The sequence below is a fragment of the Condylura cristata genome, unplaced genomic scaffold (genome assembly GCF_000260355.1).
Source record: "Condylura cristata isolate star-nosed mole 26May11 unplaced genomic scaffold, ConCri1.0 scaffold00008, whole genome shotgun sequence".
Lineage (NCBI taxonomy): Eukaryota > Metazoa > Chordata > Mammalia > Eulipotyphla > Talpidae > Condylura > Condylura cristata.
This window is the reverse complement of record NW_004567109.1, coordinates 44143936-44165817: the sequence shown is the minus strand read 5'-3', so window position 1 is coordinate 44165817 and position 21882 is coordinate 44143936. Positions and strand designations below refer to the sequence as shown.

The 21882-nt window shown below is 37.0% G+C and overlaps 1 protein-coding gene across 1 annotated transcript in view; it reads right to left on the bottom strand.

Moving 5' to 3' along the window:
* The window catches only part of LOC101621241 (serine/threonine-protein kinase TNNI3K), a 242120-nt gene that overhangs the window by 81989 nt on the left and 138249 nt on the right, over nt 1–21882 (bottom strand). Inside the window, exons 14-17 of the mRNA XM_004679519.1 lie at nt 16972–17104; nt 11986–12038; nt 11645–11697; nt 6583–6715 (exon numbers count right to left, since the gene is read on the bottom strand). Coding sequence (XP_004679576.1) covers nt 6583–6715; nt 11645–11697; nt 11986–12038; nt 16972–17104 — 372 coding nt within the window. The remainder of the gene's footprint in view (nt 1–6582; nt 6716–11644; nt 11698–11985; nt 12039–16971; nt 17105–21882) is intronic.

Below are 21882 nucleotides of genomic sequence, written 5' to 3'. Positions count from 1 at the left end.
GACATCACACAGGAAAATAAACTAGCCTCTGAAAGTGATATTCAAAACTGACTTACTTGGTTACAAGGGTACGTGACTGGAAAAATACATATTGGTGGATTAAATCATCCCAGATTTCTCCTTTAGTTTTTCATGATATATCAGAAGACAGGCCCAGGAGAGAAATAAAATTTAGGAAGCAGGTGTTGGTTTCTTTCTTTGAAATCTATCCAGGACAGCTCTTGTTTGCCAGGTCATGCCAGCTACTTTTTCATCTTGTCTGGTTCTTCTCTCTTTGCTTGGCTTCACACCTTGGCTCCTTCTGCTAATCTAATCATTTCTCTCACAAATCTGCTCTCTTTCTGTATCCATCATCCTCCTGCAAGTTAAGCCAGAGGCCTGGAAGTCATCCTTGACTCCCCTCTCCCCGCTCCCACCTCATACCTATTTGAGCAAATCAGCAAGTCCTATTATTGAAATATCTCAAAATCAACTACTGCTTTCTCTTCCAAAGTCTCTATCATAGTTAAGGTTTTGCACATTCTTTTCTAAGCTACTTGGTCTCCCTGTCTCTGGTTTCAAACTTCTCCATCAAGCCTTTGCTTTGTTAAGAGAGGACATTCTAAATTAATAATACAGCTGTTTTATTGCCCTGCTTAAAATCCTGCAGTGACTTCCATGGTCGGCACACAGGGCCCTTTACCATCTGGCTGTAGTTTCGCATTTACAGCAAATGCCTTGTGACTGGTTCCCTTGTATTCTCTGATTCATCCCTACTGAGTGTGAGTTATATGGGTCTCTGTACCATGCCTCCACATCTTGCTTTGTGCTGGGACATTTCTCTACATCCCTGCTGTACCTATTTAACCAGTTCTCATCATTCTAAGATGGGACACAGGTAAACTACCTGGCAATTATTTCCTCAGATTCTTTTCTCACCATTAGTCTGAACAGAGACCTCTCCAGGGAGAATCTTAACACTCTTTCTTGTTGGGTCTTATCTGCTGATTGCACTTACCCACTTCGCCTATGTACTCTGAGGACTTGCAATGCCTGCCTCTCTTTGTTTCCCTCTTATTCTAGCACAGTTGCTAGCTAGAGATGCTCTCAATGATGCCTTAAAGGTAATTATAACTGCTAATATCCATTAAATGTTTATTACCATTGTCAGGCACTGTTTCAGCCCTTTGTGGTAGATCCTGTGATTATTCCCACTTTAAAAGTAAATAAAATTAAGTTTAGTTAGGTGAAGCAGTTTGCATAAGGTTATAAGACTCATATTCTTCACAAGTATCCTACCAATTGTCCCTAGCTCATAGAGTGTAAACCTGAACAGTTTTTTATTTTTTCTAATGTTGAATTATCAATTTTAAAAATCTGTAGATTTCTAGACAAATACACAAAAATTAGTTGATAGGGTGAAAGAAGGCATGCCTATGCTCCTGCAAGGTCAGAGCAGGTAATTTCCTTCTTATCACAATGTCTTGTTTCAAACATCCAGTGGCTTCCCCTGACACTATGAACATTGATTCTATGACCCTTGCAATGCTGGATGGGAGGGCTTTTTCATTTCTTTGTAAATCTGACATTACACGGTTAACCCAAATTATGCAACAAAAAAAAAAAAAAAAAAAAGAAGAAGAAGAAGAAGAAGAAGCCCTAACTTCAAGTTCTTCTGAATGCATACCAATGACTTGCATGGAAGTCAATGCTAATATTTGTGTTCTACTTTTATATTTCTCTCAGGAGATAGAATTCTGCTAAATCTGGGACAATGAGCTGTGTGTAACATTGAGAACGTAATTGATAACACTGTCCCACATTGTAGTCATGGATTTGTTCCTCATTGTAAATGGCTAATATGTAGCTTATTTTGAATCTGATGCCTCATATAATTTATTATTGAACATATACTAGATTGACCACTGCAATGACATTAACAGTCTCTTTTTTTTTTGATACATGTTCACTGCCTTTTAAAAATTCAGCATCCATCATAAACTTTTTCTAATGAAGTACTACAAATACTAATATGTAGAATATTTAAATCAAGTCATTCTTAGGTAAGACATTTAAATGTTACATTCTGTAATCTCCTCCCTCCTAAAGAATAGCTCCAGGGTGTTAGGAGAGGGTGAATTCTTTAGTTTTGAAGGATTTATTTTATAATTAGAGAAAGGTACTAGAGTACAGAAAATTGCAAAACTGTATGTATAAATGATAGTAAATACTATGATAAATGATAAATTGGGGCATGGAGGACATAGCACTAAACTCAGTATTGAAGAATTAAGAAAGATGTTGTGGGGAGGAGTAATATTTTATCCAAGATCTAAAAGTAAATTGAAATTTGTATGATGAAAAGTGAGGAAGATTGTCCCTGACAAAATGGCTCATATGTGCAAAGACATGGAAGTAGGAGAAAAAGATGTTATCGTCGGGAAATGATAAAAGTCCCCTGTGGCTGAAATGTAGATACAAGACTGCAAGTGGCAAGAGGCGGGCAGGAACATAATTATGAGAGGCTTTGCTTTAAGTAATTTTGTTTTGCTCTTAAGAGTAAAGGAAAACCACTGGGACTTTATGTAAAGGAAATCCAATGACAACCCTGAATTCTTAGAAAGCTAAATCTATTTCCAATTGGAAAAAAGATGGTAAACAAAACTGCCAACAAGATGAATAGAGAACTTCAGATACGAGGCAGTATTTTACTTGCAAAACAAGGAAGTGTAGACAGCTAAGTGGATAGATTTAAGACATAGTTAAAAAGCGGGCTTGGAAAAAGAAAGGAAGGTAGGATGAAAGAAGGAAAAAATACAGAGAAAAGTCAAGATGACTTGGAAGGTTTTTATATGGGTTTTCTGGAGAATGAGTACTCAAGGATAGAATCAGAGGAAGACTTGACCTTTGCCCTTATCTTTCATCTTACAGTTCCAGAGAGTTTTCCACTGACAAAGCTCAGTCACAAATATCAACTTATTTGAGTTTCACAGTCTCCTTTGTGGAGTGATCTCTAACTGCATTTACTGAGGAAACTGAGCTTGTGAAAGGACCTAGAATCATGAAGAAGAAATACAACACATCACAGGAAGTAAAGGAAGCTGGAGTGGCTGGAGCAGAGACTGAAATGATAAAAACAAGAGCAGCAATGTAGGTACATTGACAATCTTGCTGAACAGATTATGAATTTTGGGAATTAATCTCAAGAACATGAGAAACTACAGATTGATTTTAGGCAATGGTGATATAATCAAGTTTATATTTTAAAAATATCCCTCCAGGGCCCTCCCTGATGGCCAGCGGGTTAAAGCACAGCACTGAGAATCTAAAGCCGCTTCTGCACGAGTTCGATCCCCGCCTGCTCCGGAGGTGACCACATGGCGTGGCAGACCTCTCCTGGCCCGCCTGCTGCTCCCCTCAGCAGTGTACTTCATTGATCTACCTGTTCTGTTCCCCGCTCTGTCTCTGGTGAAGCCTCTCGCCGCCCCTAAGCCTCTGGCCTGTACCCCAGTTCTGTATACACAAATAAATAAATCTTTAAAAAAAAAAATATCCCTCCAATGATATATAGGAACTTAGAAGGCAGTGTGCATAAGATAATGGGAGAACCCTCAAAAGGCCATTATAGTAGTTAAAATGATCAAGATGGCAGTTTGAACCAGGGTGGGGTAGGTGAAATCTGGTGACCCATATATCTCACCAATCTATCCAGCTGGAACTCCTTAGCTGTATGATAAGGAAAGGGAAGGGGGGAAAGATATAAAAGACACACAGAAAAAAACAGAAACCACTTTTTCTTTACTTATAGGCAATATAGTTATGGATATAGGAATCCCAAGTAATGTACCAGAAGTTGCTTGAACTCATAAGTTAATTTAGAAAATTTTTAGGGTTCTATATTGTTATTCAAAATTAATTATAACTCCATTCTAGCAAAAAACCACTGCACAATACCTTGTTTTTAAATTATATTTACAGTAGCATTGAGAAACAGAAAATAAGTAGAGTTAGAGAGTTTATGCAATATGTTGAAAATTATAAACCCATGGTGATAGAAATGAAAGAATCTCTCCCTTCACTAAAGAAAGGAGAGCTATATCATGTTTATTGATTGGGAGATTCAATGTGCTTAGGTTGTCAATTCTTCCCAAATTGATCTAAATGATTTAAACATTGGTCAATCGAGTTCAATCAAAATTCCAGCAGATCTTTCCTTTTTATTATTTTAGAACTATGCATTATAAATTTTATATGAAACAACAAAAATCCTAGAATATCTAAATCAATTTAATAAAGAACAGGTTGGAGGATACATACTGCCTGATTTCACAACTAAACTATAAACTACTAGTATAATGGTTTGAGGGGAGAAATATATCAGTGCAAGAGAATAGATTCCAGAAATAGATATACACATATATGATCAATTTAATTTTTTATAATGACCCAAAATAATTTTAAATACAAAGGATACTTTGTCAACAGATCATGCTGTAAAAAAATGAATATTCATTTTAAAATACAAACCAATAAATTTACAAAAGAATAACAAGCTCATCCCATACTTTGTGCCACAAAACAAAAGAAACACATATAGGACTTACAAAACCTAAACCTACAATACAGACTTCTATAAGAAGGAGAAAAATTCCTAGAAAGAAATCTCTGTGCTTTGGTAGAAGCAAAATATTTTGGACACGATACACAAAACCTTTGGTGTAAAAGTTTGACAACCTGTGCTCTTGAAAAGAATTTACTAAGAATGTGAGAATGAGAGCCATAGATAGAGAAAAAGTTTCAAAATACAGAGCAGATAAAAGACTTCTAGCTAGAATCTAAGAACTCTTACAATTAAATATCAATACTACAACTTGACCAAATGCTTCACCAAAGAAATAGGTATGAATAGCAAAGAGGGACATGAAAAGAGTACTAACACCAGTAGTATAAAATCATCATAGTAATATGCCAGTGTACAAATTTTCAAATGGTTATTTTTTTATTCTAGATAGATAATTATAAAGTCTTGGCAAGGATGTGGAGCAAGTAAAATTTTTGTTCTCCACAAATGAGAATCCACAATGATACAAATACCTTGGAAAAACTATTGCCATAAGATCTTGTAATCACCTCATATGTATTTATCCAAGAATGATAAAACCACCCACCATAAGACCTGAATGATTTCAGAAATTTTATTTGTAATAGTCCTAAAGTGAGGCTAACTGATTTAATCATAAATAATTTTAGGTACATCAACATGATGAAATATTACATAGATATGAAAATGAATGAATTCAGACAAACATGAACCCATTTAAATCACATTCTGGAAAAGACAAACCTTACAGGACAGAAATCAGATCAGTTGTTAGGTTCTAGAGATAGGAAAATTGGGCTGACTCCAAAGAGGTACCAACACTTTATATCTTGATTAGAGTTGTGGTTCTTAAACTGTATACATTTGGTAATATTTATTGAACCATTAAACTAAACGGAAAAATTTTAATGTAGATGTTATATTTCAATAACTCTGCTTAAAAAGACTATTATAGTAGTTTAAATGATAGAAATGGTGGCTTAACCTAGAATGATGGTGGATGATGGTAAGTAGTAGTTAAATCCAAGATATATTTAGGATGTAAAATTAATTAGACCTGATGAATAGATTGACATAGGGGATGATGGGAGTCAGATGTATCGATATCTTATGAGAAATAATACAGTATGTCTAGAATTATAATGAATGTAGAATTTAGTCATCAGTCTTTTCAGAACACAAATTCTAAGAGGTAGAGTCTGCAGCATATAAAGACACTATAAATGGCAATACTGTTCAGTTCAAAACAGTGTCCTCATGTCCACACCATCAATAAGTGTTAAATCTCATCATTTAAAAGTAAGAAGAGTATATAAAGATTAAGACAATTAAATAATCACGTACTCAATAACTATGTACACAGCATATAATTTGTGAAAAACACTCTGCTAGACTCTATGCAGAGTATAATTAAATAGTTATTATGGGAAAAATTCCCTGAAAAGAGCATAAAATGTGACTTTTACTTTATACATGAGTACAAATAATTGTGATCTTGATTTTTAACTTGTGAATATCCATATTCATAAGATTTGTTTTTCCCTAACATCTCTTTGACTTTATCCCTCTGTTATACGTGACAAGGTAGCCACTATTAGCTTATAATAAACTGATTTGCAATTTATTTATGACTCAAAAATAGTCATAAATAAAAGTAAAAGTACTTTGCAAGCATGCTGGGCACTGGGTATACAAAGTCCTTAATGAGTTTGCAGTCTAATGATAGACCAAAGCAAGTAAACAGGATGACATTGGAGACACGGATGCTAATAAAATCTATGTAAAACCTCAAATATCTGTTCATTCCCCTGGGATCAGATTCCTCACCTTTACCTACTAGAGAAAGAATAATGCATGTTATCTACAAAAATTAGTCTCACTAACAAAGCACCGTTTTGGGAAGATATCCATGTATGTACCACAAATTATTACAGGAAGTAATTCTGCAGAAAGAAGACCTGGTAGGCCCTTTTATATTTTCATTTGATTGCAACAGGGCTTACCCGGTTTGAGATGAGCGAATGGAATTTCACCAGTCAGAAGTTCCCATAGACACAGCGCATAGCTGAAGACGTCAGCTTTGATGGTGTAGCGTGTGCACTGGGTGAACACCTCAGGAGCCATCCAACGGAGGTTCTGTTATTGAGAAACAACCTTCAGTCATTTACCTACTAGGTGTAGTGAGGGTCTAAATGCTCTCCTAACATTCTCAAAATATACAAAAGTAAAATATTATCTATCCTACCCTCGAGTGCAATAAAGGACGCTTAAAAATATCATTAGAAGGTGCTACAATTCCTCATTCTTCAAAAAATATCATGACAATATTAATCATTAAGTAACCCTGCCTCTTATAAGATGATGATCACAGCTGCGGTATTTTTATTTGTCGCTGTGCATCTTTCCCCTAGAAACCTTAAAGGCTTCTGAATAGCTGGCTCTGGATTCTTCCAGAAACTCTGACTTCCTGGGGGTAAATCACAACTGCTGTGGCTCCTTTCCTCCTATAGATCTTCTGGTTGCAGTTTAAGTCATCACTGAATTAGGCCCATAAACAGTATCCGCATGTCTTCAGAGATAAATCATCTTGGAGGAGTGCCCAGAATATTTCTCATGGGCATGGTCAAGTCTGTCTTATCTTGTTTTCTTAGTCAGGCTACGTCAGAATGCTCTTTTGCAGTATTCGAAAAGAAAGATAATGTTATGTTCTTCTGTAGAAAGTTCTATTCTCATGTTTCCACAGCATTATATACATCCCTTCATTTTGTATATTTTTCAGTTTTAAGACTTTTTACTCTGGGATGTAAATAGTTTTGAACAAAGAGCACTAGATTTTGAGTCAGGAAATGAGAATTTTAGTTTCGATTCTACCACTCTGGGCAGCTTTGGACCTTAGATTCCTTAAGAGTAAAATAGGAGACAAGCCCTTCCAGCTCTAAAAATACCAGATTCCATAATTACATTACTGAAATTTATGAAGTATCTTTTTTCTTTACATTTTCATGAAAGGAAACCAGCATTCTTTTATTACTCTTACTGAAACTCTGTGTGTAGTGCTGGCTGGTGAAAATTCTTTTGAAGTGTCTACCTTATTTTCAAATAATGCATAATTAAAGCTTTCTAAGAATATCTTTATTCTTATTATATTGCTCATATGCAATTCTTCCACATGAGCCTTCATGTTGCAAATAGCCTCCATTTATGTAGCCTATTATGCAGTGGTGTCACAACATTGCATGGGTGGGAGTAGACATACAGTATGCCCATTGTTTCACAAGGGGTAATAGAGTAATTAGCAAACTGAAATAAGGTTGCATAACTAATAAGAAACAAAATAACCTTTAAAACACAACTAGAGTAATTTTGTGCTTAAAGACTACTCTACTAGGATAAAAAAAAAAAAAAGCATTACTTACTCCTGGCAAAATTAGAATTCCATTCAGCAAGTTTACTGAGTCAGATCGTCTCAAATGCTATATTTTAAACACATGGGGGCACTTTTAAAAGATGAAATTATCTAAGATCAATCCCCACCCAATGAAATCTGAATTACTGGGGGTTAAATTTTGATAGTACGCTTTAATTACACTAAAAAAAAAAAACCAACCCAAAACACTATTATTTTAACATGCAACCAAATTGAGACCATTGATTTAGCAATCACTGTGTCTTGTATCTAGATGAGGTCTTGTGTCATGCGAAGAGGACTCACTCTCTCACTCTTCCATTGACCTTACTCATATCCTAGTATTCTCCTTGCTTAGGTTACTTCAGTGATTCTGAACTTAAATATACAAAGCCCTCTTCTGCCTCAGGACCTTTGCACTTACCATTCCCCCATTTACCCTGCAATTCTCTGGATGTATGATTACTATAACAGGTCTCTTATCAAATGTTATCTTTCTTTCTTGCCCTATCTAAATGATTATTGCATCACTTGCTCTGCTTCATTTTTTGTTGTTGTTGTTGTTTACCACTTGATAAATGTTTTGTTAATTTGTTCAGTGTCTATCTGCTTCATGAATATTTTCTCCACAGAGTAGCTTTATTTTGCTCACTGAAATATACCAAGTTCTCAGAAGAATGTCTGGTATCCAGTATGTGTTCCATAAATATTTGTTGAGCAAATGAGTGAAATCTAATTGATGAAAACAGGATTCATAACCCTACTTACAGCACATGTAGTCTTTGGTGTGTTTCCTGCCTTCCTGCTTAACTCATCTTTTACTTTCTTTTCCACACAGTGTATGCCAGCAATACCAAACTATGTGCAGTTACCCTGGTAAGTCTGGTGTTCTTGGGGGAAAGTATGTCTTGAATGAACTCCACCCACTGATATTTTATGGTCTCACCCCTACCTTTATGACAAAGGCATCCCAGACACTGAGGACTACAACTCCCATAATGCCACGAATCTGCCATAACTCTTGATTTCTTGAAGGGGGGTTGCTAGGAAATAAGGGTGGAGTTAAGCAGCCATACTTGGCATAAAACTGAACTGGGAGGGGGAGAAGAAGTTGATTTTGCCTGCCTACAATATGTACCAACAACTCAGGCAGTGTTTCAGGTAGCATCTCTATCTCTTTCTCTACTTCTTTCTCATTCTGTTCCTCCCCTCTTTTCATCTCCCATGTAAATAAATCTTTATTAAAAATTTATTTATGCATATAGGACTGGGGTGTAGCATAAGGTGTGGGGAAGTAAGAGGATTCACCAGAGACAGAGTGGGAAGCAGAACAGGCAGATTGACTGAAATACAAGAAGCAAGAGAGACAAGAGAGGTCTGCTGCACCATATAGGTTAGCTCCCTGGTTGGGGATTGAACTCATGTTCAGCAGTGGCTGGTGATAGCTTGATAGCACCATGTGCTTAACCCCTGAGCCACCACACTGGCTAAACAGACTTTTTATCAACCTTTCTATGTGTGCCTTCCCTTGGGTCTTACTCTGAAGTTTTGTTTGTTTTGTTTTTGTTTTTTTTTTTAAGTGTGTGGGTGAGGACTCACAAGCAGACCATCACATTTCCCTCTGTGGTTGCCCTATAATGTTCTCATCCCCTCTGTCCTTTGTTCATGCTGTTGTTCACTCTGCCTGGTACCCCCTTTAATTGTCTGTATCTGATTTATATATATGCTCATTTCAACTATGCCCCATGCTGCTTTGCCATACCTCTATCACTAAACTAAATTTATGTGCTTATTACTATGCTTTCCCACTAGAAATTAGCTCCTTGATCAGAACTGAACTTTTATTCACGTTTTATATTTCTAGCACTTGGCATGACACCTGACATGTGGAAGGCCCTTAAAAAGTGACTGTTGGGGGCCCTCCCTGGTGGCGCAGCGGGTTAAAGCACAGCACTGAGAAGCTAAAGCTACTTCCGCATGAGTTCGATTCCCGCCTGCCCCGGAGGAGACCACATGGCATGGCAGACCTCTCCTGACCCGCCCGCTGCTCCCCTCAGCAGTGTACTTCGTTGATCTGCCTGTTCTGCTCCCCGCTCTGTCTTTGGTGAAGCCTCTCGCTGCCCCTGCACCTCTGGCCTATACCCCAGTTCTGTATGCATAAATAAATAAATCTTTAAAAAAAAAAAAGTGACTGTTGGATGGATAGAGTACAGACTGGCAGGACAAAGTGCTACAAAGCACAGAAATGTATGGAAAAGGGAAGGGGACAGAGACTAGTTGGAAATTAAATAAAATGTCCATTACCTTGCAAGATGAGTAGCCTTTCTACAGATGGAGTGCAGGGAAGGGTTTTCCAGGCAGAGAATACATACTGGCAGAGTTGCATGGATGTGAAAATAAAGCCATGTTTGGGGACTGACCAGGCAGCTGTGTGCTGGGCATAGGGACTAGAAACTAGTAGGAGAGGACATCCCAGAGGGATCAGGGCCAAATTGGGAGGAAAGGAAACTGCCAGGCAAAGAATTTGAATGTTGACTGTGGACAGTAGGTATCATTGATGATTCAAGGAGGAGGTGAATTGTCAGAACACAAAAGTGATTAATGTTGCAAAGGATGAACTTGAGGAAATGGCTGCGGTTAAAATCCTATTGCAGGGGCCCTCCCTGGTGGCGCCGCAGGTTAAAGCACTGCACTAAGAAGCTAAAGCCACTTCAACATGAGTTTGATCCCCACCTGCCCTAGAAGTGATCCACATGGCATGGCAGACCTCTCCTGACCCGCCTGCTGCTCCCCTCAGCAGTGTACTGCGTTGATCTGCCTGTTCTGCTCCTCACTCTGTCTCTGGTGAATCCTCTGACACTCTGCATCTCTGGCCTGTACCCCAGCTCTGTATAAATAAATCTTTAAAAAAAAAATCCTATTGCAATAGTCCAGAAAAGGGATTATGAGGACCTGAACTAAGGCAGTGGGATTAGATGATTTTTCTTTTTTTAAAAAAGAAGTAGAACCAAACAGAAAAAGTGATTGAGTAATGTGTCAGTAGGAACAGATAAAGGAAGGAATAAAAAATTATCCCTAACTTGGATAATTTAAAAACACAGGTAGTGTAGAAAAAGAATTGTACTTTGTTTGGGGATGTAAGAGTGAAGGTAAGGGACAGGTAATGAATTTAATTGCAAATTTTGTGAGCTCAATTATGCTTCCAATGCTATAATTTATATTTTACTTAAATATTAATGCTTGGTTATACCACTTATTGTCTTAGAATTTTAAAGCTGAAAGTGGTAAATTGTTAATAGGTGCTGATGAACTAGAAATTTTATAGTTAATTATTAAATGTTAACTATACTGCTTAATAAAGATCTAAATATGTGAGGCAATTATCCATGATCATCATGATTTTTTTACTTATATGCAGAAAAAAACGCCTGTTTTTTTGTCCATAACATTTCCCCAATACATTTCTAATCTATTTTTTTAGCCAAGCTTTAAATAGTTGCTTTGAGGGCATACTGAAAATAATAACATAAGACATTATTCTGCCACTGGGACAATGATATTTCCTCTAGTTAAAGCTGCTCTCATTTCACATCCGCTCATGCTGAGTTTACATATTTTAATTTGTTTCATAATTATAGGAAACACAGGCAGAAGCAAACCCCAGGTTGTTTGGTCATATTGTCTTCATCCAGAGATTGTAGAAATCTTGATTCTGAGGGAGAAAAAATGAGTTCATGTCAAAGGAAGTTTCTTAAAACCAAGGTCCAGTATTATAGCTAAAATTGTGAAACCTTAAGAAACCTCTATTTTATTTAAATTATCACTTCCTTTTGTTGAGTATATCAAAGATGAATAGCTGGTAATAAATTATATACTTCTAAAATAAAGGCTCACTGAAATCTGAATGGTTTAAGGATGTATAAATTGAAATCATTTTTAGATTCATCATACAATACCTGGATTTGGGGTGTTTGGGGTATTCTGTTCATAGAAATCTCACCTCCAAAGTCTGCTACTACAGCATGTCCATCCTCAGAGAGAAGAATATTATGACTGTAAGAAAAAAACAAGTAGATTTTTAATAATCTTCATTATTTCTTAATCCAACTGGCTGGCCCTTTAAGGAAGAGGACTCCAGTGAGTGTATGCTTTCTGCAGGAGGTAAACAAACCCCAAAAGGCTGACAGATTTCAGGTGAGTGACTGATTTTTCTTAGTGTTGCTAATTCAAAAGGAATATTTACAAAATGTGATCATCTTTGATATAAATAAGCATAGACTTAAAAAAGCACCTTAAACTTGTTCTATTAACTGAACATGAGTTTTTCAGTATTATCAGACTCATTTGCTAACATAATTGTGGCTTACCAGGCAAATAATAGATATTTGTGAGCATGGAGAATCATAGTGAGAACTGCTTGCTTGAACCCCCTAGTACAAGAACAGTTCAAAGTAGATTCTGATACAGTAAAAGAATTATTGATGGAAAAATGTCGTGGCTAATATGTTCTTGCTTTAGTTCCAGGAGGAAGAACTATTGTTGAGGCCTGTGAAACTATGCTAGATAAATAATTTAAAAGAAAAGGTATACAGGTCACAATGTCTCCTCTGCAAGCCAGAACTGAAGCTAGATTAAAAATGTCCTTCTTTCTAAGTAGATCAAGACCTAGATGACCTAAGAGAGATCATTTCTTCCACACGTTGGTGAGATGAGTTATGGGATATCTTATGCATAATTTTCTAGTGATCCACAATCATCTTTGTTTGTTCCTGAATGCCTTTCTTTTTGCTCATTTTACATTTGGCATGTAAATGATTCTTTTCAAATAGGAGATCTCCCACTGGAATTCTTCTAGTGCCCTATGACAATACTATATTTATCTCTATCTTTAATTGTTTTGCTCTGTGACAAAATAAGGAAAATGCTAATATTTTCAATATCTGAATAACTTCAGTATGATACTGAGCCATTCACATAAATGTTTTATGGTGTGAACTTGAACATTATAAGAAAGTTATTTTTAAACTTACCTTGTATTACTAATACATTTTAGTTTTATGATATAAATTTAATCCTCCTTTACTAAAAATATTTGCCTGGAAGTCCCCTGGGGAGAAGTAATTGAGGATATAAAAACAAAACACCCCCTGGTCCCTCCCTGGTGGCACAGCAGGTTAAAGCACAACACTGAGAAGCTAAAGCCACTTCCACATGAGTTCAATTCCCGCCTGCCCGGGAGGTGACCACATGGCGAGGGAGACCTCTCCTGACCCTCCCGCTGCTCCCCTCAGCAGTGTACTTTGTCGATCTGCCTGTTCTGCTCCCCACTCTGTTTCTGGTGAAGCCTCTCGCTGCCCCTGAGCCTCTGGCCTGTACCCCAGTTCTGTATGCACAAATAAATAAATCTTTAAAAAACAAAACAAAACAAAACACCCCCTACCTCATATCCCCCCAAAGGCTCTCTTTAACTATAAATTACCTATTGATAATAATATATAATATTATTATAAAAATATATAATAATGAGACTGATATTGTCATGACAAAGAACTCTCTATAGCTTCAGGAACTCTGCATGTTCAACATGCAACAGGAAAAATGCACCTAAATGCTGTACCTTAGGTAACTAGAAGGATTTAGGTGGAGTTCAATACTATAAGCCCTACAAAAGATGTTATGTTTAATAGAAATAAACTTAGCTTGAATTTATCAATTATATGTGTTTAAATTTGTGACAGCTGGTCACTTATTTTCTTTTTAATTCCAGTTAGTTATTTAGAACTAATTATAAAAAAACTCTTGGCAGTATAAGATCTAATATAGAGTTGATTTCCAAACAGAGCTTTCATTAATACAAGGAATGGCCCACAGAACCCCTAGTCTTCATCTTTTCCAAAATAGCTATCATTGAAACAATAATTAAAAGCATGAGTCTAGAGGAGACCCCACATAAAATACACTTCTAGGGAATATCCTGTTTATTCCTTTATTAATATTATTATCTGGTGTTGCTTACTGAGTAATAGGAATTGGGGTGGAACATTTAGGAAAATTTTACTCTTTTATAAAATGTCAATGAATTTGGTCACAGGGTCACCTTGCACATTGACAGTATTAGAGGCAGGTGTCTCAGATGCAGGGATTGTGCTCATTACTCCAGCATTTCTAGCACTTACTTATTACTTCAGGATGTTGAGTAAGCTTTTTTTAGACAAATAATATAGTAAAATAAACTGAAAAAAAAGAGTAATGAGTTGTGAAAGGTAAAGATGATATAAATTAATCAACAACTAATTATTTAATGTTTCTTAAAATTATGAATATTTAAAATTTTTTAAATGCTATAATTTTAAGATACATTTCAATTAACTTAGTTTAACTCTCTTACTTCCTAGAGAAAGAGTCCAACTTTCAGGGAATTTAAGTATAACAAGAGAGTTGTATAAGCAGCAAAACATAAATTAGAATCCACCATTTCAAATTCCAGAACAGTGTCTGATAACCTATAGTTTGAATCATTTTTTTTTGTCATACTATAAACCTTATTCTAAAGCATAAGACTTCAAGGTACTCTTAGGGATACATTGTGATAGAAGTTATGGATTTCACCTTTATGGACCATGGACGTGGATGGTATAAGAATTCAGAGAGAAAAATGTAGGTTAAAAGGGGAATTGACTTTGAAGTAGTCCTTGAGAAAAAAGCAGTTAGCCTACAAATATTGCCTAAGATATGATCCCATATATTGGGGTATAGTAGTGACCTACATTGTAGTGAAGAGAAAATGAGGCAGAAACAGAGAGCAAAAACAAGTACAGGTTGGGTGAAGATCTTGGTAGAGACCAAGAGTTGGGAATCATGTGGCCTGCCAATGGAATTATAAAAAGAAGACACTACATTGGCAAGTAGATGCTGAAAAATATTGGAGAGTGGAGGTGGTATTGAATGCAAGGGAGTCTAAAATTAGGGAGGGAATTTTAGATTTGATCTAGGAGTTGGGACACTTTTAATGCATAGGAATCAATGTTCTGAAACAGAGACTTATATTCAAAAATATTTTTAGGCACTCAGTGTCAAAGGATTAAATTGAGAAGGTAGAGTCAAAAATATTCACTGAATCCATCAGAAAATCTGAAAGAAATGTTTGGAATAAAGGATATAGCTTAATAACAGATAATAGAGAATAAAAAAAGCAAGAATCACCTTCAAGACTTTAAGGTTGGAGTTTCTTCTTCTTCTTTTTTTAAGCACAACACAATAAATAACACATTTATTTAGAAAGAATTGACATGAAAATCCTGTAAATTTTTTTGAAAAGGAGAGTAGCTTACTTGGGAGGCTGAGAAACTTGACTAAATCCAATGTTGTGCTGACAAAACTGTACTCAACACACAAGTGACTGTTATTTTTATCTAACTGAAATAACATTCAGAGTGAACTCTTGTGTCATAAACAAACAATACCAAATTAAATAAAGGACACACTGAAGTTTCAGGAACACAGAAAAATGAGGACAGCATTCTTCAAACCTATTTAACCATAAAACACCCATTACTGTCTCTCCAGGCCTAAGGACTGTGGAATGCTAACTTTGAGGCCTCCCTATTTACAGCCACTGTGGCATAAGTTTGATCCCAGGGCAGAGAGTTGACCCACATGGCACAGCAGACCTCTCCTGTCTCACCTCCTGCTCCCCTCCATAGTGTATTTCAGTAGATTTACCTGTTTTGCTCCCCACTTTGTCTCTGGTGAATCCTCTCACCCTCTGTACCCTTGCCAACATTGCAGTTCTTGTATACATAAATAAATAAATAAATAAATCCTTAACAATTAAATAAATCAGGACTCTTCTTGGTGATGCAGCAGGTTAAAGCACAGCACCAGGAAGCTAACGTCACTTCAGCATGAGTTTGATCCCTGCCCGGGAGGTGATCCACATGGTGTGGCAGACCGCTCCTGTCTCCCTGCTGCTGCCCTCAGCAGTGTACTTTGTCAATCGGCCTGTTCTGCCCTGACTGTCTCTGGTGAATCCTCTTACAGCCCCGGCACCTCAGGCCTGTACCCCAGTTATGTATGCATACATAAATAAATCTTTTAAAGAAATAATAAATCATGAATGAGAATTGAAAGAAAAGGTGAGTTAGAATAATGAAAAACATGGGAACGGTCCCCTGTAACAGTCAAGAGAGAAAGAAGTAAAGCGTGCTTGAGCACCTCCTTGGGCAGGCCTTCATGTCAGGAGTTTTACTTTTTCAAGTAACCACTAGGTGGTTGGCAAGATCAGAGTGTTACATCAGATACCTACTATCAAAGCTGGTAAAAGGTGGAGCCAGTATTCAAATTTCAGTCTCCAAAACCTGCCCTTTAGCCAGAGGGCAGGGGAGAGTGAAGAGGAAGAGGAACAAAGAAAGGAGGGAGCTCAAGGATGTGCATGCACTATGGCAGCAATACCTGAGGTGAGGAGTCTACACTTCTATCATGGAAACGATGTAAGCCAATATTAATTCAATGAAAATGTAAAAATAACAAATACCAAACCTTCCCTTTTTAGGAAAAACTGAGGCCTACATAATCTACTACTGAGAAGCCAGGACTGCTACAACTGATGTCTGTAAAGAAATTCTTCTTGGATAAAGAAATACCTACCAGTGGGACCCAAAATATCTGTATTCAAAATATGACAAAGGTAGTGAGACTGAGGTCACCCAGTTATACCAAGACACCACAGTCAGACATGACTGATGCTATGCTGGTGAAGAGGGGAGTAAAGCACAGTCACTGAGCAGGGAATGGTCATCTGACCTGAGAATTTAAGCCAGGCCCACTGAGAAATGAGGGCCGTGGTGATTATCATCAGGATCAGAAAACAGAAGTAAAAGAAGGTGGTGAGATTTCTGAGACTTTTTCTTCCCAAGTTCCTATTTGCTTTTTTATCTATTTGCTTTTGTAGGAAAGACAGGCAGTCTCCTGTTACATATCACCTTACAGAGTGCCTTCGTACACAGGATGACATTTGGTGTAAACAGCTGTGTGAGTCAAATCCTTGGGATTTGAATTTGATAGATAAGCAAACCTGTCAGTAATTGGTTGAACTAGAACCTTAGCCCAAGACCTACCATCTGAAGGAAAGGAATCAAAGGGAAATGATGGCAGGAAGTAAGAGGGAAAAGATTACATTAAAAGGAAGGAGAGAAATAATGAGCAGATACAGTGATACAGAAGCATGTATGCATAAGAAACGCATGTGCACATGCAGACATACTTGCCTTCTGAGCTCTCCAGAAACACCCATCAGGGTGAAATGATGTTGGGGGAGGGGAACAGTATGTCCTACTTGCAGATGATTTATGAACTCTACCCCCACTTCTATGCCAAAGAGATGCCAGGCATTACAACTCCCATCAAACTATGAATCTGCCATAACTCTTGAATTCTTGAAGGGAGATGTTGCAACAAAAGGGGTCAAACATCCATGCTTGCTATAAAAATGAGCACATGTGTACCTGGAGGGAATTGGGTTTTTGACTGTATTCACTGTGTACTTAGGGTCCTATTTTAGGCAGCATTACTAATAGGACACATTGACCAAATAAGCTTTCTCTCTCTCTCTCTGTATACCCTCTATTCATTTCCCTTGGAAATAAATCTTTTGTTAACTTTCTCTGGGCTCCTGCTCTTGAGACTTGTCTTGAATTTCTAAACACAATGTAAGGATTCACATCCCCTTCACCCCACTTCTCTTTTGGGTGGCCCTGTAACAATACCACTGAGGAATGCTGTTCAGATAGCAGTGCTTGGTGACACCATTAAAAGAAACCAAGTAAAGGTCAGGCATTACTAGATTTAACATTTTGATTTCACTTAAGTGTATGATTCCATAATCTGTGCTATTTGCTCCTTGTCATTTTGCTCTATCAAGTGAGGCTCACTTTCAGAAGCTGCTGAGTTGAGTATGCTGAGTCACTCTTGCAGGGTCAGCCCCACACAAGGCTACGTGGCTGCCTTTGGTTGCTCTGCACTGCAGGAGAAATACTGTGTTTGTTAATGGGAAATAATGGTGTTTGTTAATGGGAGTTTGCACAAGTTACTCTGTTATGCTAGAAACTACAGTATCTGCTTTCACCCAGACTCTAGGCCAACTGAGATTAAAATACAAATTCAAGAAATATTATAACAGACAAACTAGAATTAAAGTGTTGTTCTCCAAGATTGACCTAGAGAAGAACACATTGCCTGTAATTCTGAAAAGGGTCATTAACAAAGTAGAAAAATGGGTATTAATAACTATTATTAATAAGAGGAAGTATGTAGGTCAACCACCTGGTTTTTGTTATTAAGAGTCCTGTGATTTTGGACAAATGATAACACTTCAGCTTTTTGAGGCTTCCTATCTCATCTTTACAATGGGTGATAGGGATAAAGGTAATTAAAAGAATTAAAACACAGTTTTATAAATTCTGAACTGCTAAATAATCAGTAATACACATAACAGCAAGTTTACAGAGGATTTGTATAACTTAAGTACAGATATACTTTCTAAACCATAAGTTTGTGTACACGTTAGTTGAAAACATGGTGAGTCTTGGAAGCAAAGCGATTTCATGAATCAAAACCTACAAGAGACAGTGACTTCACTATAGAACATTCCCACTCACTGTTAGCCAGAAAGAGTCTCTTCCATCTCATTGATTCTACAAACCTGACCACTTTGATTGAAGGACTGCACTTCACCTCAAGGAAGCTTTGTTCCCCTTACTGCACTGATACAGCAGTGTCTGGACTTGGCTCCAGCTTTGTCTTCCATCATCAAGCAAATGATTTGGGTCAATTGTTTATGTAACAGAACTAAGTATTTATCTTTGAAGTGTCTGGCTCTTACAGATCACTCCACAATAAAGTTCTTTTAACCTTAACAATGGATGCATTTAGCAGAATACGAACTATAACTGAGGGCAGATTTACTTCATCCAAATAAGTGATGCGAATACAATTTGTGCTCTGACCTTCAGTTCTTTCTTCCAGAGTAACATAGTTCACTTTCAGAAAAGAATAAGCTGTTTTGATGTGGGGTGTGTGTGTGTGTGTGTGTGTGTGTGTGTGTATATCTTTTCAATGTTTTCTTTCTTTTAAACAAAAGTGAATTGAAGTCAAATTTGGTTGGTTCCTTGTGACAAAAGAAAATTCTGCCCAACCTCAAAAATGAATTAATTTAATGAAGTCATTATGTAAGCATCATGAGTCTTTTCATTTTAATTGCCTGTATTGAAAATTTACCTAAAGTGCTCAAATGATTCATAATCAGTTGGTTATGCACGATAGTCTAATACTAATTGTCACTATTAATCAGACTGGCCTGATTATTAGACCATTTTCCGATTCTGACTTTCTCTCAGAGCTGGACTGGCTACTTCATGGTGGCAATATGAAGATCAAGGTGACTTGTTATTCCCACTCCACTATCGTTAAAGAGATTTTTAGTCTTGACAATAAACATTCATTTATTTTTCTCTGCATTACAGAGCCAAATAATTGCCTGTGTCATTTGTTACCAACCAACACTAGATTAAGGTACACCCAGTGTCCTTCTTTGAAGAGATGACAGCCCCAGAAATGCAAACTTAATAGCACAATAGCAGTGCTTCCTAGATTCTAATAAGTCGCTGTTTCTTTTTTCTTTCTTTTTGATATATGCCTGAAGGTGATTAACTTACATGATTAAAGACACATGGCTATTGGCATGCCTGGAAGCATTCCAAGGGTTAAATCAGTGACAGCAATTAGGCTTCATTTGCAGTCTCATCACACTCTGAAAGTCATTAGTTGACAAACACATCTGCCTGACAAGCAATCATTCAGGCCTGGTGCTCAGGAGGCCCGGATGTGCCTGCTATCATATTTTACAAGGGTGCCATGTGATATTCCAGGGTTTTCTTCCTTCTACAGGTCACCTTCGGCATGAGTGAGTTGTTGTTCTCTCTTCTCCAACCACCCCTGGAAACCTTTGCAACCTCCAAACTGAATGTGGATTGTTTACCTTTGCATATGAAACACACCCACCCACAACCTGCTTCCAATTGTTTTAAGTACAAAGTAAAGTGCTAACCAGACACTTGAAGTGCTACTTACACCTACTTGCTTTGGGATTTTGTACCTTTCCCTAAAAGTATTCCCAAGTCATCTAGGTAGCTCCTTGTAGACACAGATATATTCTCATATACCCTTTTTGATATCTTTCTGTTCAGGTTTTATTTGTCTTTTCTGCTTCTTACAGCATTAGTTAACAAAGACCAATCATAAACTCATTTTTGTGAGAAGCAACAGCTAGAAGTGTGGGCTTGAGCCCCACATAATGGAGACAGTACATTTAGGTTCAGATTGAAGTGTTATGTAAGTGATGTGGCAACTGAGCCTTTTTAGTAACCACTTGAGGGTCCTTCATAATCTGGGCTGTACATAAAAGCCTGGTAACAATTGTACAGAAATCATATACATTGCTTCACTGCCAAATACAGACTCAACCAACATTGTAGACAACTTCTATGTACCTTGGGAGCACAGCATAAATCATTCCAGGATGCATACCATCCCAGAAGATTTTGTTATTCTTCAGCAAAAAAAAAGGCAAGGCTTTTGGATTTTTTTTTTTTTTTTTTTCCTATTTGTCAGGGCACCCCTCCATGCCAAAGGCCCAAGAACAAGCCTAAACTTCCTTACTAATCCCTTGGATGGCAGTTTTTCACTGAAAATAAGTAATTTTTATTTTTCCATGCTGCCAGAAAGCAGCCCCAATTTGGCTTCATACAGATTAACTAGAGATACCTTGTATCGATCCTGGGTTTTTTTGTCAGTCTGGGGAAAAGCCATGTTGACAGTACAATAGCCACCAAAATTCATTCGGGGATAGCAATGTACAGATCTTAAACATAATCTAGGTAAGAGAGAAGGAATTTGCCAAAGCCTCACATCATGAACTTCTAAACACTGAAAGTCTAATTTCAGTGAACTCTTGGAAACCATGGAAACAGAAAACTTCAATAAATGCAAAGGATTGCAGAACCTTGACTTTCCTAAAACAAACTTCAGTCTGTCAGTAGAAGTATATTTGAAGGCTTACCTCTAAAGCTACTGGATTTGTCCCATTGCCAGTGGAATTGAAGAGGTGGATTATAAGATTTGTGTTGTAGTTAAACCCATTTATTGAGGGTAATATAAAAAAAAAAAAACTCCAAACACTTCACTTACTATTTGCCCAGCACTGTGAAATACAAGTGGAAGAGTGATAATGACTGAATAAATCTAACCACACACACACTCATCACACATTATTGATTATGAGGTTTCTACAAGAGGTGCCCAAAAATCAACTAGCAAATGTAATTTCCCTTTCTATGTAAGGTTTCATTCATTGCTTATCTTTCTTAATAATATTATCTTATGAGGAATCTTAGAAATGCAAGCTGCAGAATGGGACATTTTTGAATGCAGAACAGTTAAGATACTATCACTGGAGATGACAGTTATAAATTCATTATTTTAATTTAAAATTGAGAGAGGGAGGAAATGTATTGGAAAACATCATATTGACTATGATTTTTCTTACAGAACCTAATATTTTTCTAATGCATTGAGAGCATGGATAAAGAGATTTTGACTTCAGACTTGGTTTGTGAACCTCATATTTGGGAATCACAAGAGGGCAGTGACAGAATATTTTCACCCACAAAGTGCAGGCAAAACTTTGGTGAGTAAACAAAATGGCAAAGTCAAGTGGCCTACAATTGTGGAAGTAACAATTAACTGATCTGATTACTAGAATGAAGCTACAAAAACAAAGCACCAAAGAAGTTTCCAGATTCTGCTTTTCCACTACCACCCAAATATTGCTTTCCAGTCACTT